The sequence below is a fragment of the Cupressus sempervirens genome, chromosome 4, assembly GCF_028749045.1.
Source record: "Cupressus sempervirens isolate cs-2001-9-10 chromosome 4, ASM2874904v1, whole genome shotgun sequence".
NCBI lineage: Eukaryota > Viridiplantae > Streptophyta > Pinopsida > Cupressales > Cupressaceae > Cupressus > Cupressus sempervirens.
In genome coordinates, this window is record NC_143121.1 from 625,199,756 (window position 1) to 625,218,741 (window position 18,986).

Here is an 18,986-nt window from a genome sequence, read left to right on the forward strand (position 1 = left end):
CCACATTATCACATGTCAATAGTTTACCAACGAAAAAAAAACCTGTAAGAAGCAAGATCTTTTCAAACAGCTTTTTTCCCGAACATTTATAATCTATTAATCTGATGCTTATATTTACAATTTTGTATTTGTAATTTAAACAAACAAAAAATTGGCTTCCTTCTGAGCAACATCGATATATTTTTCAGGTCGGAAAGCTGAGAGGATGGCTCTGAGACAGTGAGCATGTCGAGCTAGGGCCTGCATGACCTCGCTCGTGGCCTTTCTCAGTGACTTTGCTTCGTTTGGGTGGAAAAGTTATCAGCTGTTTGGGGGTGGGTGTTAGTGTTTTTTGAACAGGTGCAGGCGTTGCATGCAAGGATTGGGTATTGGCTGGCTGGTTGCAGTGGGGTTATGACGGCAATAACAGACCTGTGGGCATCTTTGGCTGCGGACACTGGTGGTGTGCCACCCATCTTGAATGAGGTGTCGGGGTGGTGTGGGGGAGTGCGGCACTGCCATCCCTCCTTTCTCTCCTTTTCACTTTTGGTTGCTGATTTAAGGAGTGGGGAGGGCGATCCTTTTCGCAAATTAATTCTAGAGACTTTGTGATGACCGATCAATCAACTATGGTGCGTGCAAATAGTAGGGAGCCAATTGTTTAAGTCCTAGTCTAATGTTGGGGTTTTGTCTGCAGAATGAAAAAAATTAATGGTTGCTTGGAAAAATCCCAGGAGCACCTGGTTCTCGTTATTCAGCCCATGCAGGTCCCGGATGAGGTTGAATACTGGAGTACTCATGCTCTTATATGTAAATTCTTACAGCTTCAACTTTCTTTGCCCGTGTTAGAATCTTGGGCCTATCAGTTTTGGAATCCGGAGGGAGACATGGATATTCTTATGGCTGCCAATAACTACTTTGTGGTTATTTTGTCCAACATGACAGGCAGGAATAGGGCTCTTGAGGGTCGTCCTACTCCTTACTTCTTTAGCCAAGTAGGGATTTTTAACAAACCCTGGCATATGGGCTTCAATTCTATTGAGGAGATTCTTTCCCGAATTCCTGTGTGGGTTTGCTTGCCAAAGCTTCCTCTGGAATTTTGGCAAAAGGATATTCTTCACTCAATATCTCTGCTCCATGGTAAATCGGTGGGTTCAGCCATGCAAACTCAAGACCGAAAGATAATTTCTTATGCACGCATCTGTGTTGAGGTTGATTTGAGTGGTCCTTCAGCAGATCCTATGGAAATCTGTGTGGGAACATCCTCTTGGATTCAGCAATTGGATTATGAAACCCTGCCATTTAGGTGCAAAATTTGTTATGAATATGGCCATTTACAGCATAGATGTCCCAGAAATAAATCTTCTCAAATAGGGGTACCCAATCCTCCTCAAATTATTGGGAAGGAGAATAAGGTGAAAGCCCTTTTGGTGGGAAGGCCTTGCAAAAAAGAAAAAAATTATTCATAAAAAGCCCCGGAATAAGGTGAAAGAAAAGAAAAGAACTTGGATAGATAAACAGAATGATATTACTTTAAATAGGTTTGATGTTTGGATGGGCCGACCGAAGAGGAGAGAACTCCAAGAGATCTTATCACTAGAACTTAGGCTTAGGGTGACATTCAGGTGGAGACCCAAAGCTAGAGAGTCAAGATACTTCTTCAAGAGATCCTCAGATGGGGCAGACATATATGGGTTTGATCTCTCAGACCAAGGACAAAGGAGATCTTAATAAGATTCAAACTTCGGTTGGTACTTTAGTGGCGGCACTTGTGCCCTCTTCTTCTATGGTTGCCTTGGATTCAACAAAGATCTCCTAGGCTCCTCCAGTCCTAGGACTACAGCAGAAACCCCTTTAAATAGGGTGCATTGAGAAGCCCACCCAGAGTAGACAGAAGACAAATCAAGAGAAGGTCAAGCTCATTGGAGAAACTTTCGTTGAGTCAGGGTCAGTAAAGCCCATTGATACCCACTTCTCTCAATCTCACAAACGATTGTTGTTTCATGGAATGTAAGGAGATTGAACAACATCCCTAAACAAAAGGGTGTTCAAAGATTAATTGATTCTCAATCTCTAGATATAGTTTTTATTCTAGAAACTAAGCTCTCTATAGAAGGTTTGGATATTTGTGCTTCTCATGTTTGGCCCTTTGGTTGTTGGCAAAGGGTGAGTGCTTAGGGTAATTCAAGTGGTGTGGCTTGATTCTAGAATCCAAGTAAAGTCTCCCCTGTGTGGGGACTTCTAGTAAATCTTCTATATCTATGGTTGCATCCTATTTTGAGAATAAAGAAAGGTACATCTTCCCTAATATTTATGCTCCTACTAATCTTTTGGGTAAGTCTCATCTCTGAGCTCACATCAATTATGTGAGATCTTTGGAGCCTTTTCTTCGTTGGATTATGACGGGTTGACTTTGATGTGGTTACTAGTCTTGATGAGAAAAGGGGTGGGTCAACCAGGCTGGATTTTTCTTCTAACTAGCTTAGAGATAACATCAATTTCTTGATACTTATTTGATGGCAAGCAAATAATGGGATTTATACTTGGAATAATAGGAGTAGAGATGAGGCCATTGCAGAGCGATTAGATAGGTTTTAGGTTTTAGGTTTCTTGCTTCTGGATGCATGACAAGTGGGCTACCATTTGTTAAGTTTGTAACAATGATAATCTACAGGTCTGAGTGTGCAGACTACACTTAATCTTCTCCATCTTAAATATCATATGAATAGCATTGAATATATTCCTATACACCTCTTGTGATAGGTGGCGACTTCTAAAGATCGATTGATATTTTATGCTAACTTAACAATTGTGTTAGTTGCTGATTAAGTGTCAACCATTTTAGCAAATCGCCGATTTCGGGGAGAGGGTATTTGTGTCAACTTAGGAAGGGACATGTCCCTTCGAGGGACATGCCCTTTATTCATGATATTTAGGGAGGTTATTGTTGTAGTTTTGAGGACACACAAATACATTAAGTCTGCTCGCTCAAGCAACAATATCCAATCGATCTATTGCAGAGATAAAACAACTTTCAGTTTGTTGCCCCACTCTTCACCATGTACCAATTTTGCAAAGTGGGAATTAACTTGTATTGTGTTTAGTCTGGTCGAGTCAGTTGGTCCTTTCTTCCTCAAGTGATAAGTATCTCCATCGGGTTTTCATCTTTTCCCTTCTCCCACATTGTATAGTTGGGTGGGTTTTCTTTATTATCATGAGTCTTTTGGGTAGTTTAGGACCTTGCTCGATGGAGATTCTTGAATTATGTTACTTCAGATGAACTTACTTGCAGCTCATTTTGTTCCGAACATAAAAAAAGTTGAACTGGCGGAAAATCTAGTTTCGTCTTCTCCTTGGCGGGTTTTCGCACCCCGAAGGTGAAACTCCGCCGAGATTTACAAATGCGGTTTGTGAGCTTAAATAAAGAGAGGCGAATTATGTTATGGATAGATCATTCAAGTATTGCCATGTTTTCACTGCGAGAATCATTCAAAACTCACTAAGATGATAAAAAAAAGATCAGCGGAAAGCTCAAAAACAGCTTCTCCTCGGCGGGTTTCGAACCAAGAAGTCAGTTTTTCGAAAAGGCATTTGTGAAAAGGCAAAGTTAGTCAGTGGGTCCCATTTTTCACTCGCAAAGCCGCTTTTATATTTTCCGAAGGCTTAAAGTAAAGTGGTTAGGGCAGAGAAGGTAAAACAAGGGCAAAAGCGAAAAAGTGGAAATTGCTTTCTCCTCCGCGGGCTTTCTACCCTCGAGAACAATTTTCAGCATGTAATGGAAAATCGTTCCTGCATGCATAGTAATTGTGTAAATTGATCATGGGATGTTTTGGGAAACATAATTGAAGCAAATCAGTTGAGTTTGTGAAGGTATTTTAAACAAGATCCAGTCAGGCGGATTTCTTCCCAAGGAGTACTCCGTTCTTATTTTTCCGAAACTAGGTTAAAACGGAAAATAACCCTGTAATAAAGGAAAGTTACCGTTGGACCAGCGGAAATAGTGAAAAGACAAGGGAAAATCTGTTAGAACCCTCGCATTTACTAATCCAACGGATTTATCCTTAAATTCGCTCGTGTGGCGCGGAGCATGAAATTCAATGGGCAGATTAAGGGTTCTTATATAAAGATAAGCATAACAGATTTTCAAATTACCGCTTTCTCTATTAAACTGTTATGCCCTTGTATTGAATAGCGCTCTCAAAAACTTTTAGAGTTACAGGGTTTACTCTTGGCACTTTTCACAATTGTTGAGTTTCAATTCACCTCAATATCAGACAAGATTTGCTGGTTTTGATGGGCTGGGTGGAGTTAAGTCAACATGGCAGAATATTACAGACACTTCACTCCGTTTCTTTCACATGCAAGACTTCCAAAGGAGACTAAGGACGGAGCCAATTCAACCCATAATGGAGAAACTTCGAGGAAGTGGATTAGTAGAGGCAGCCGGATTTCAAGTAGCAGTACAAGCTCCAAAGTTGATTATTGAATGCATCAATCATTACAATCCGGATACAAAGCAAATCTTAATACCAGATCAAACAATGCTAATCTCAATTGATAGGCAAGTGGTAGTGAACTGCCTGCAGATTCCAGAACGAGAGGAGTTTTTTGAATTAACAATTGGAGGAGCTACGTCTGAATTCTCTCTGAAGCAGATGGTGTGGCGAAAAGAGATCATGAGTTCTTGGTTCCAAAAGCCAAGGGGAGCTAAGAGTAAGGTCCCTAAAACCCTTTTCGGCACTGATCTCAAGCCTGAGATTGTGGACATTCTGGTCCTCTTGCATCGACTTAAAGGTGAGGTAGAAGCCCTTAATTTTGTAGAACAATACTTCTTTTTGGTGCAAATTATTTGCTCAAATACACAGTATGTTGATTGGGCGTATGAGGTTAGTGAACATCTATCGAGGGCTCTCAGTGCAGCTAAGTTCTACAATTCATTTTATATGTCTTCTTTCTTGATATATATGTTGGCTTCCCTACAATTGTGGTCGGGACTCCCCAGAATAGAGAATTTTCCTGATGATGTGAAAAGCTATAAATTTTATCCATGCCTGCAGTTGCAAAATCGTTATGCGGAGTATATCTGGGTAAATGATGCATTCACAATGAGAATATGCAGGGAACTCCAAGGATGTCCGGAGCGGAGATTCAGTCCAAAAGCAATGGCGGTCATTAGTCAATTTGGCAATTATTTCATTCAATTCTCATCTTTTTCTTTTTTGTGTCTTGCAGCGTTTGATGGATTTCCTCTGAAGCTGCCTAGATACCCAAACGACATGATTGTACTCATTGAGATCGTGAGGCAAGCAATTTAGGTGAACGTGTTGAGTGCCAGTTTGAGGAAGAAGGGGTATGAATTCCCCATGAAAGTTGGGGCCTACAGTTGTGAGTCTCGATCCAATGCTAAGAACATGCTCAAGGCATTCGAGAACAAATATAGACTTGAAGAATATGAAGTGGTAAGGCCCATGTTTGACCCTAATATGCCAGAGATGTGCTTCAAATTGGAAGCGTAATCAAGCACGTAACTACCATAGAAGATTACTAGGCAGATTGCAGAGATGAGCTGGAGAGCCGAGACCGTGCTTTTGCCAAATTCACAATGGATCAAATAAAGACATATGGCATTGACTTGGATGTGGAAGGTTTAGAAGATGATGGGCAAAATATGTATAGTAATACATATTTGACAAAATTGAGAAATACTCCAATCAATTCTGAGCCATATGTTGATATAGAAGAAGACTTTGATGTTATGATGGCCTGGATCGTCAAGAGAACCAGAAAATGGATCGAGTGGACGACAAAAAAGAGCCGGAGTAAGAGCAAGACTACTCAAGCTTCTCCAGCTACTGCTACTCCCACTTCTTCTCAAAGTGCCACACCTAGTGTTACAACCACAGCTACTCAAGGACCAGCTCAATCTGTAGGAGGAGGTGATCAACCCTTAGAGAAGAACATTTCAATAACTCCAACTTGCCAAGGCGGTTCTCTACCAGTTATTGGAGCTCAAGCCGAAACTGAAGAGAAAGGGATGGAAGAGTCGAAGGATGGTGCTACTGCTCTAATCCCACCGCCTCATGCCACTCCAACTCCATCTCCTCACGTTACTCCAATTCCATCTCCTCATCATAGCCCTATTCCATCTCCAAGTGTTCCTCTTTTGAACTCAACTGGTTCCCCCATTTAGATAGTAGAGATTGGAGATGAAAAGAGTAGTAGCAGCGAGTCCACTGAATCTGATGAAGCTGCGAAGGAAACTCAAGAAGAAGAGAAAGCCCCAAGTTCATCTAGGCTTCTTTTTCAAGATCCAAAGAATCCTTTTTTTGCAACTACAGTGGCAGTGACTCCGGTGAAGAAGAAAATGTTCAGTATAGAGTCACTTGGGGCTGCTTCTAAAGTGATTAGTACAGAGTCCTGGCTAGAAGACACCTTAGAAAGGAAGAGAAAGAGAAAAGAGGAGAGTATCCCTGCAAAAGATATTGTGTCTCAAGTAGTTCGCTCTGGGTCTGCAATAGTGAAAGCTAAGAAGCAGAAGACTTTATCAATACTTGGGCAAGATCCAGAAACAGGACACTTAACCATGGAGATAGCAAAGCCAAACAAAGCAGGGAGAATTGAAGACATGACGCCTAATGATTTCACTCTGCATTCAATTCATCTTGGAGAGGCCAGACATGATACAAAGGTGGGCCTATGGAGATCAAGTAATGAGGTGATAGAAGAACAATTGGAGAGCCTCAAATTGTCAAAAATCAAGATGAAGGCCAAGATAGAAGAATTGAAAAGATTTATCAGGCAATTAGTTGTTCCATTGGCAACCATTACTGGTGTGCCTGCTACTGAGAACCCTACAACAGAAGAAATGCAAGCTTTCATCTCATAGCTTCAGAAAGATAGGCATTTTGGCCAGGTCGAAAAAGAATGGATTGAGAAACTCAATGCAGATGGAGTTGCTCTGATCGATCAAATTGGAAATGTTATCCTTCGGTTGGAAACTGAGAAGGATAATATCATATCTAATCGCAACACTTTGGCTGCAGAGAAGGCAAGATGTGATGAGTGAGTTTCCCTCCTGAAAATGATCATCCAGATGAAGGCAAAGGAGGCGGTTGAAGCGAAAATTTTGAAGAAAGGAACTGAGTCTCTGTTTGAATGGCTTCAAGGTATGCAATTCAAGCTGGAGATGATTCAAGAAGCTGAAGAAGGACTCAAGGAAACAGGAGATAAAGTGAAGAGAACTCAAGACAGGGCATTTGAACTGATGAAAGGATTACACACTGATCAAGGGAAAGCTCTTATTGAAGTGGAGGTAATGAAGAACAACTTCTCCATGTACTTGAGTAACCTGTCGGGAATGGCTTCAAGCAGCCAAAACAGAGTGGCAGAGCTACAGACGCTTGGTGGATGCGTACACGTGGCTGCTGAAGAATTGACAAGTCAGCTAAATGCAGTGAAGGAGCTGGCTCGAGAGCATTCGAAGTGGCTCTTAAGATTCACTAATGTACATGTGCCTAATCACGAAGAATTGATTCCAATCATAGTTGTTGCTAAAGCATATAGGGCAAAAACTGAAAAAGGAAAGAAGTCCAAGTGATTCAGTTGACGCCCCCTTTCATTTTCTGTTGTAAACTTTGCAAATTTTGTAAATTTTGTAATACGACAAACTAGCATCTTGCCATTTGTCATCCTCAGAAGATGAACCGATTAAAATTCCTATTGGAACGGTCATCTCTCAAACTCTATATGTATGAAGTTGAATGATTAATGGAGGGTTGGCAAATTTTTGGTGTAGGATACTTGATGTTGCAGAGTCAATTAAAGGGTATTTTATGTCAATTATTTTCTGTTCCAGTTAGTTGATAATTGTTAATTAGCTGATTCTTTCTCTTAAACTAAGTTACAGTAGGAAGGAAAGTATGTTTCATTCCTTTGTTTCGAGGTTGTGAATAAACCCAATAGGATGTGCTGTGGAATATCCGAAGGACTCATTAAAAAAATTTCATTATTTCATTTATATCTCTGTTAATAGTTGTTGTAGATTAGTTAAGTGTTGAGTGTATGAATTCATAGGATGTGTGAGTTCTACCATTTGGTTCATAGACTAGAAAGCTCTCCTTGCCTGGATTAAGTTCTATTTAGGCTTAATTCGGTCTGCCTCTTCTACTCTCGGGTTAAGAGCATACCCTATGTTAGTTTTAGGATCAAAACATAATTCATTGCATATCATTCCATAAGGGAGCTATACCTACCAATTCAGAGAAAAGCCAGTAATCAGAGAACGGCTTTTCAATTGTTGTAACCAGATATTGTTCATGATTTGGGCACTAAGAGTCATATTCCTAAGAAGCAAGAAAGGACAAATCTGTTTACCACCACAGTTCAAGATAAAAGAAAGCAACTCCTTCATAATTTAGTTTATTAAGAAGTTCATTTTCAACAATCAAGATAGATTACAAGTCTTATAAAAAGGTACAGAATTTGTAGAAACTTTATATGGTATCAGAGCTCTAGTAGTAAAACCTAGGCTCTGCAAAATTCAATAATCAGACTTTATATATATCTAGCAACTATCTCCTATCTTCAATGGCATACACAATCAGACCTAAGGATAGGTCTGATGGGAAAGAACGCTTTGATGACTGAAAATTCAGAATCATGATGATTCTTGAAGAGAATGATGTAAAACAATTTGTTGATAAAGCATCCAAACAACCTCCAATTGAACCCCCCTATAAATCTATCTAAAGCAAAGGAAATAGGAAAGCCATTCAAATCATATTAGATGGAGTAAAAAATGATATTGTACCCATGCTTACAAAACATCAAACACCATTTGATATGATGAATGCAATACTAAATGCATATGAAGTCAACAATGCAACTAAAGTTCTTGCACTGAAAAGGCAACTAAATCACATACAGATAAAGAAAGGAGAATCAATGAATTCTTACTTCCTAAGGGTTGTCGGCATTAGAGATGAACTATCAAGTATAGGAACCATTATTAGTGACACAGAATTAACACTGATGGCTATAGATGGACAGCCAAATTTGTAGGAAACTTTTGCACAAGGAATGAGTGCCAGATATAAACTCCCTGACTTCAACAGACTTAAGGGGGATTGTCTTCAAGAAGAATCCAGAAAATTAAAGAAAGGAGGGAAACTGAAAACAGAAAATGAATTGCATGTCCTTAATAAAAAACTCCTATTAGGGCAAGAAGAAGCATTTCAAGAAGAAAAAGGGAAATCAAAAGAATGGGAAACCCAAGAAAGATCTATCCAAGATAAAATGTTTCAGATGTGAAAAGTTTGGACACTACAGACCTAATTGTCCTGAGAATGCTAAACAAGCAACAAACTGTACAAATGTTACTAGGGAAGAAGATACCTATGATACTGAGAATCGTGTATTGTATTCATCACTATCAAATGAAATCTCAAGTAAAGCATGGGTAATTGATAGTGGGTCTTATATAACAGGATACAAAGAAGCACTAGACTCTATATCAGAAAAGGTTGATGGCGTAGTTACCACTGGTAATAATTCAGCATATTCCATTGAAGGAATTGGAAACTACACCTTGAAACTAAAATCAGGAAATTCTCTTCTCAAAGGTTTACTCTACGTACCAGGAATTAAAATAAATCTAAACTCAATTACAGCACTTGAAGATGATGGGCATAATGTTGCATTCGTGGACGGCAAAGTAATAACTTGGGCAAAGAACTCCTCAATCAAGAAAGTGAAGTTGATTGGTCAAAGAAAAGGATATTTGTATGAATTGAATACAAAATCTAGTCGACCTATTCAAGCCTTAATTCATGAAGCTACAGACATAAATGAAATATAGCACAAAAGATTAGGGCCTCTAAATTTCAAAACCTTATCAACTATAGAAAAGATGGTTACTGGGTTACTTAAACTAAATATCAAGCATATGCAAATGATGCGCTCTGGATAAGAACACGAAACGTCCATTTCATGATAGCACTAGCAAAACAAATAATGTTTTGGAATTAATTCATTCAAATCTATGTAGACCCATGTCTGTTCCTTCTCTTGGAGGATTCTAGTATTATATTTTGTTCATAGATGACTTCTCTAGGAAAACATGGATTTACTTCTTAAAATGCAAAGAATTAGAAGAAATCCTAAAGAGATTTAAAGAATTCAAAACATTAACTGAAAACTTATCAGGACATAAAATTCAAACCCTTAGCACTAATAACGGAGGGAAATACACCTCAGATTTGTTTAAAAGGTTTTGTAAAGAATCAGGGATTAAGAGGAAGTACACCATTCCTTATAATCTAGAACAAAACGGGGAAGCAAAAAGAAAGAATAGAACAATTATAGAAGCTACTAGAGCTATGATTTTTTATCAAAATCTAGAATATTATCTTCAGCCAGAAGCCTCTTGTATTGTTGTCTATATCCAAAATCAAAGCCCTCACTCTTACCTTAGAGATAAAACTCCTAAAGAAGTCTTTACTAAAGTTAAACCCAATATAAGTCATCTTAGGATTTCTAGGTGCCCCGTATATATCCATGCTCCAAATGAAAAGAGAACCAAGTTAGAACCCTCTAGGAGGAAAGGTATTTTTGTAGGGTATAGTGAAACGTCTAAGGCATATAGGATTTTCATACCTGGAGAGAAAAGTATTTAACTTAGTAGGGAAGTAATTTTTGAAGAAGCTCTAGCATTCAAAAGAGACCTAAGTTTTGATGAACCTTCTCCTTTACCTAGTTCCGAAAGAAATACTGAGTCTGAGTCCCAAAGGGAGAACTTAGATGAAATTGAAGATGAAATTCAAAATCTAAATCTTGAAGAAACTCAAAATTCAAAGAAAAGACCACTTTGGGCCATTAGAACAGACAAGGAAGCTCAAGACTTTGCTGCACCTTCTGGAACAATCGAAGAAAGCAAAAAACCTAAAAGATTTTCTAGTTATACAGCAAACATGAATGATTTGTCCAAAACAAAACCTACCAATCCTTCAAATGCTATTAAACGTTCAGCCTAGAATGAAGCTATGACAGAAGAATACCGATCTATTATGAAGAACGATGTTTGGGAAATTGTTCAAAGACCTAAAGGAAAATATGTTGTTTCTTCCAAGTGGATATTTAAAATAAAACATGTTGTTGATGGTAGCATTGAGAAGTATAAAGCTAGATTTGTAGCCAGAGGATTTTCTCAAAAAGAAAGGATTGATTATGAAGAAACCTTTGCTCATGTTGCCAGATATACCTCTGTAAGAGCAAATCCTAGCAATTGCAGCATCGAAGGGATGGAAAGTAAATCAGATGGATGTAAAAACAGCATTCCTAAATGGAAAGATTACAGAAGAAGTATATCTAGAGCAACCTGAGGGATTTGAAACTCATGATCCTAACGTTTTTTATTGCAGGCTCAAGAAAGCTCTCTATGGGCTTAAGCAGGCTCCAAGGGCTTGGTATGAAAGAACTAATAAGTATCTCACCAGTTTAGGATTCTCCAAGAATGAAGCCGATCCAAATTTATATTATAAAAGAGATAAAGATGATATGGTAATTTTGATACTGTATGTTGATGATTTACTAATAATAGGTGAAGATCATCTTATAGATCAATGCAAGAAAGCTCTAACTAGAGAATTCGAGATGAAAGACTTGGGACTCCTTCATTATTTCCTAGGACTCGAAGGAGGGCAGAATTTTAACAGTATCATACTTAATCAAGGGAAGTGTACATCAGACATTTTGAAGAGATTTGGAATGTGGAATATACAGAAACTTAAAGAAGCAGCAGCAAAATCACCTTCCATAGATTCTACTCTCTACAGACAGATAATTGGGTCCCTTATGTACTTAGTAAATACGAGACTTGATATTTGCTATGTTGTGAATGCCTTAAGCCAGTTTATGTGTGAGCCAAAGGAGATTAACCTAGTTGCAATTAAACACATTATGAGATACTTACAAGGCACTCTTAATTTTGGACTCAAATATGAGAAGGCTGGCTTAGATTTACATGGATTCACTGACTCGGATTGGGGTGGAAGTGTTAAAGACAGGAAAAGTACTTTTGGATGTTGTTTCAATTTAGGATCAGCAATGATATCTTGGATATGCAGAAAGCAATTTTCAGTAGCTTAAAGCTCCACAGAAGTCAAATACATTGCAACAGCAATGGCCTCTCAAGAAGTAGTTTGGCTAAGGAAGTTACTTGTGGGATTACTTGTGGGATTATTTGGGCAAGCCATGAATCCTACGATTATTCATTGTAATAATCAGAGTTCCATCAAGCTTTCGATAAATCCAATTTTTCATGATAGGTCCAAGCATATTGAAATTCCTTACCATTATGTAAGAGATATGGTAGACAAGATTTCTATAAAATTAGAATACATTTGCACTACAGATCAAACAACGGACATACTCACCAAACCTCTATCTAGAGTGAAGATAGACCACTTTAGGAGAAGACTTGGTATGGTTAAATTGTAATCCATTTGTATTCTTTAAATTATTAATAAAATAATTTTATTTGTTAAGCTATTGACTGTTATAGGCTCCACCATTTGTATTCATTATTTATGAGGTGACGATCTCTGAGATAATGAACACTTGTATAAAAGACATTATGAGAGATGACAATCTCTTAGATAATATGCTAAACAATAGAGTTCTACTATAAGATCTAGATGAGTTCAAGATCATATTGTGATGTAGACATTGCTATGTCTATAAGTCACAATTTGAATAAAAGAAGAAATTTATTATTCTTCGGGGTTTATCTTGTGTTCTGGTAGATCATAACTCAGGATCATGTTGTGATATAGGAATACCAGTATCTATGAGTCACAACTTGGATAAATGAAGAACTTAAATTGCTCTTCAGATTTATCCTGTATCTTATCACTAGTAGTAGTGATTTGTCATATCACAGGTTTAGTAATATGACATTGTATCATGTGTTCTATGTTACCACATGCTAAGAAGATTCAGAGAGATACAGAGTATCAATTCTTGCTCGTTCATCTTTACTGATGTTGCTACATATGATATCTCTCTGTATGATTATCAAGTTAAGAGGGATTGTTAAGTTTGTAACAATGATAATCTACAAGTCTGAGTGTGCAAACCGCATTTAATCTTCTCCATCTTAAATATCATATGAATAGCATTAAATATATTCCTACACACCTCTTGTGATAGGCGATGACTTCTAAAGATTGATTGATATTTTATGCTAACTTAACAATTGTGTTAGTTGTTGATTAAGTGTTAACCATTCTTGCAAATCACCAATTTCTAGGAGAGGGCATTTGTGTCGACTTAGGAAGGGACATGTCCCTTTGAGGGACATGCCCTTTAGTCATGATATTTAGGGAGGTTATTGTTGTAGTTTTGAGGACACACAAACACATTAAGTCTGCTCCCTCAAGCAACAATATCCAATCGATCTATTGTAGAGATAAAACTACTTTCAGTTCAAGATAAAAGAAAGCAACTCCTTCATAATTCAGTTTATAAAGAAGTTCATTTTCAGCAATCAAGGATAGATTACAAGTCTAATAAAAAGATGTAGAATTTCCAGAAACGTTACACCATTCAGAAATTCTTGATTGCGGGGACTCCGATCATTGGCCTATAAAGCTTTCAATTGCTTCTTATAGAGTGATCAAGAACCCTTTGTTCAAATTTCAATTAATGTGGCTTAGAGATCAATCCTTATTGGACTGTATAGCACCTTGGTGGCATGAGGGACAGCCTACTCATGGCACGGCCATGTCATCTTTGGAAAAAGGCTTCAGCATGTTAAGTATAGGCTTAAGAGGTGGAGCAAACAATGTTTTTGGGAATCTGCAGACTCAAAACTTGGCTGCTCAACCTAAGATGGATAATGTCACTCATCAAATTCTAGACCACGCGATAACTTCTGAACAAAGTAGGGCTGAATCCTTGGCTCTTAAGAATTTAGAATAGTAGGAGCTACAAAAAGAGAATTTTTGGAAGCAAAAGTCTCGAGTTGACTGGCTTTAGGAGGGGATTGAAACATAGCTTTTTCCATAACTACGTCAAAGCCAAAAGGTCTGGGAATTTTGTCTCATCTCTTGTTTCTTCAAAAGGGGTACATCTTTCCTCTCATGAGGAAATATCTAGGAGGTGGTCAGTTATTTCTCAAATTTGTTTACCAGAGAGGATACCACGTCTTTGGATGAGGTAGGGATTATTTTGGATTATATCTCCCCCCCTATCTCTATTGAGATGAATGAGGCGCTTATGCGTCCCATTTTGTTATTTGAATTGGAAAAGGTGGTGTTTAGAATGAAAAAAGGTAAGGCTCCTAGCCAAGATGGATTTCTGACTGAGTTTTTTCAAGAATTTTGGGAAATACTAAAATATGATCTTCTAGAAGTGGTTTTCGAATCCCAAAGAAATAAACAAATGCTGAAATCTCTGAATTCTACTTTTTTGGCTCTTATGCCTAAGGAGGAGGGGGATAGTTGTTTAGGTCAGTTCAAGCCTATTGCTTTAGTAATGTTACTTATAAGATCATCAATAAATTAATGGTGGAAAGACTCAAGCCCTTCTTGAAACTCTAAATTCTACTAAGGCGGTTTTGTGGGAGGAAGATAAATTCTGGAGGGGATTGTGATTGCTATGCAGGCCATTCATTCTATGGTTGCTTCAAAGGAAAAAGCTATGTTTATTAAATTGGACATGGCTAAAGCCTATGATCGGCTGAGTTGGGAATTTCTACATCGTGTTCTCTTAGCTTTTGGCTTTGCTAAGGAATGGGTGGTACAGCTCTTAGCTATGTGACTTCATCATCCTTCTCTGTTCTCATTAATAGGGAGTCATTTGATTTGTTTGGGACCTCTCGAAGACTTCGACAAGGTAATCCTCTATCTCCTTATTTATTCATTATTATGGCAGAGGGCCTTGGCAGGTTTATTAAGTCTCAAGTGAGACATGGGCTTATCCAACGGTGGTGTTGGAATGGTGTGCTCCCCTCCCTATTCCCACCTTCAGTTTGTGGATGATATTGTAGTGATGGGAATGGCTAGAATCAATGAAGCAATGCATTTTAGGAGAGCCTTAGATATCTATTTGAAATCTTTTGGGCAGTGAATTAATGAAGACAAATCTTCTATATATTACTTTAATACTCCAAGGCTAATTCAAAATAGAATTGGGATCCTCAAGTTTCAGATTGATTTCCTTACCTTGATGTATCTTGGAGTTCCTCTAGCCTTAGGTTCTCAAAGAATGCAGTATTTGCAAAGCATCTTGGATAAGTTTTGTAGCAAAGTTAGCCACTGGACCTATAGGTGGCTCTCTTTTGCTGGAAGGGTAATTCTTTTGAAGACAATGATCTAGGCCCTCCCTATTACAGGTGTTTTGTGCAGGTTCCCCTTCTGCCTTTGTGAAGGAATTTGATGCCCTTTCCACCAATTTTTGTGGACTAGAAATCTTCTCTCCTCAAAGTGGAGTTTATTTAACTAGGAGATTGTATGCAGGCCAAAGCATGTTGGTGGTCTCAGCCTCAAATCTATTGGGTTAGTGTTAGGGCTTTGGCTCCAAGCTTTACTGGTGGTGGTTCAAGAGGAGGATTGGGCGAAGATTCGGACTCACAAGTATCTTCCTAGTGCTTGTGGTTGTTCAGCCAGTAGATGAACAGGGAAGAAACATATAATAACTTATCAAAGTAAAATACCATTCCTTAATCAAATGCTTCTATACATAATAGTAATGTTCCATACAATGATGCCAAATACATAAGTGAAAGCCACATTTATAATATTTGATATGGTGCTAATGAAATGACACAACCGTGTTTACACCGGTAACTGTCTAACTACCCAGTTTGTCAAACAACATCATCCCCCCAAAAAAAGAAAAATCGTCTCTTGGGGACTCAAAACTGACAAAATTAGGAGACAACATACAAACATAGAAACTACATAGACTAGGGAGGAGGTTGTCCCTGGAGTGTTCAGCTGCTGGCGCAACTCATAAACTTGATCAATACGTATTCGTAAGTCCTTTTGCGTCTGTGTGTTAACTTCCACCGCCTCCTTTAGGAGAAGTGTTGCCTCCATGGCTTGAGTCTGGGCCACCTGCAATCCTTGTTATGCTGCCTGCAATCCTTGTTCGGCTTTTTCCTTGTCTCGCAAGAGCGTTGCTCGCTCGGCCACCCATGCTACCTGTTGGCTAACCAATTCAGCAGCTAGCTTCTCTTGAGCTTCTACCTCAACTACCTTTGACCTCGCAGCTGCAACCCTCTCTACTTCCCTATCTACCTTTGTATATCGATGAGCATAGTAGACGTCTTTATACGCCCCTACTATCTCATGTGCAAGGTTCTCCATAGCAGTGTTGCACAGTCCCAACTCAGGCTCTATAGCCCAATCAGCCAACATCTCTGGTGTTTCCATGGCTGGCCATCCTCTGGCCTCAAAGCAAGAGCGAAAACGCTCTTGACAAACCCTCTGAATATAGGCTCAGACCAACTGCAACTCCCTCCTGCGGATCAAAGCCTAATGCCCAACAATTTGACCTCTCTCCAGTACAACCTCCATGGCTCTAATGTATGCCTTGCATCTCTCCTCATCCGACCCATAATCCTCTCTGTCCTCAGTGTTAGCATCCTACTCTTGATTGGGGAGATCTCAATTGTGGCAAAAGATAGTGGAAAGACTTCGGTAGACTATTTGTGCTTAGTGTAATATGTCTGAAAGTATTAATCTGGGCGATCAAGTGATTGCGAGGTACTTGAACTTGAGGGATAGAACTAGGAGCTGTATTGTGGGCAGAAATCCCAGGCATGTTAAGCAGCGTTTTTGACAGGATGGGAGATGGATGCTACCCAGAGTTGGGGAAGCCATGGCTATTAAGGTTGCTATTGAGAGGAGTTGTTCTTTGGGATGGAGGAGAATTATCTGAGTCAGACTCCAATGTTGTGGCGGATATGTTAAATAATCAGAATTTGGAAGATGCTAGCTGCAAGTTAGCCTTGATGGCTCGACAAAATTTTAGTCTTTGTAGTTTGTTGGATTTTGTCTCCTTTTCTCATATCCACAAGGAATGGATAGGGTTGCTGATTGCCTAGCAAAATGGACTTCTGAACAGGCGGATGGCTGGGATATTGGGGACAGGGATAATCTTCCACATGATTACCTTGTGACTTTGGAGAACTTATTGTTGGAGGGTAGGAGTATAGAGTGATGTTGATGCTTTTCTATTGGGGGCCCTCAGGTCCTCCTGCATTTATTCTGGCCTTAGGCCTCTGCTTTGTATTCTGTATGTGTTTTAATAGATTTTTACCCCTCTTTTTTCAAAAAAAATTAAAAAAGAAATTACGATTTCCAATGGTTAATGTTGAAGTTCATTATTCAATAACTTGAATTGATATTTGAAGGCAAAGATATTAATGTTATTTTTTATAGTGGCACAATGTTTAATTACACAATTGAAAAGTTACAAAATATGTTCTCTTCTAGTATTTTAATATATATTTACAAACTCATTACTCACTGTTCCCCAGACTTTCCTCTGCCATCTCCAAAGTGCAGGAAATTTTTGGGTTCTGAAATTGTGTCCTGGCATCCCAGAAACTAACATACAGCATCAAAAACCATTTATTTAGCTCTGTAATATTATCCATGTCCCTCCAAAACTAGGACTAGATAGTTTAGTCAAAGCTATTTAAAAACATCAACTACATATAAGCTGCCACTCGGCAAAAATATCTCTAACACATGCAGGAAACTTTCAGTAATCTCTCTCCAGCATCTACTAAAATCTCCCTCGATGGCATATCCTCAATTAAGAGGAACAATTGATGGAGCTGTAGCAACCTCCATAGGGTGCTTTTCTTAGCTATCACTTAACAGCATAAACCATTCCTTTCCAATTTTGTATTTTTGTTTTAATTCATTCCAAAATAACAAGTATAACCATATCTTGTTGTCGAATGGATAATCTTAAGTGAGAAAACCAATTAAAATTTGTAAGAAAGCCTAAGGTTTAAATCCCAAGAAGTGCTAAAACTGGATAAAATGCTGCATCTAACTTGCTGGTCGTGGTATACCAAAATAGTCAGGGCAAAGTACTGGCCCAGCTAAATTTGACAGGAGATACATCTCAAAGGCCAACTTGAAAACGGGAGAATTTACCAAACCAAAAATATTATATGTTGTTTTGGTTCAAAATCGTAGAAGCTGAATGGATTAGAATAAGTTTTTAACATACCCAGCTCATTTCCCACGTCCTTCAAACACACTGTCAGCGCAATATTAGAATCTAGATTTGAATGAAATGGTGATGAGTGGGAAAGAAAAGGAAAGTGACTAAATGAAACAGTAAAATACACAGAACTTGAGTTGTTAACATCAGAAAAATCTACTTTTTTTGCATGTCCTTTTTAGGAAAAGAAAAAAGAAAAAAGAAAATAAATCGCCCATTAACAATTTCAAGCTCTAGAAACTCATAAACACTTACACCTCAGCCACACCATGCAAGTGTAGACTACCAGGCTTCAAATATAGAACAAGTTTTATAAAAACTGTAAACTTTTCCTCCTTGTTTCCTTTCTTTAATCCATCACAGATCATATTTTACAGCACAATCCAAACTCCAAACCTCAAAAAATTGACAGATACCTTAAAGATAAAAACTAGGGCTACAGTGATTCAATAGCTAAGTCTTCTATGCATACCTGCCTGCGGCTCACCATAATTCCATTCCTTCCTTGAAAGACTGGACCTGGAGCTATATTCCTGCTCAATACAAAAATATCAGCAAATCAAAATGTCCTTCACAATTCCAGAACTCTATTTCCCAATAAGTTATTCCCTTGAAACTTTGAAAAGTATATTTTCCAAACTTAGTTCCATTGCTCCAATTCATCAGACACGATCTTCAAACATAAATCTTTCAAAGGAAAAATAATGCAAAGCACCTAAACTACAATAAAGTTGAAAGATTGAAAAGATTTAAGCACCTAAAGT

The 18,986-nt window shown here is 38.4% G+C and overlaps 1 protein-coding gene across 1 annotated transcript in view; it reads right to left on the bottom strand.

Annotated features, from left to right (window-relative positions):
• The window catches only part of ERCC1 (nucleotide repair protein), a 99,026-nt gene that overhangs the window by 45,717 nt on the left and 34,323 nt on the right, over window positions 1–18,986 (bottom strand). The window contains exon 2 of the mRNA XM_089826197.1: window positions 18,695–18,755. Within this exon, the coding sequence (XP_089682323.1) occupies window positions 18,695–18,755 (61 nt within the window). The remainder of the gene's footprint in view (window positions 1–18,694; window positions 18,756–18,986) is intronic.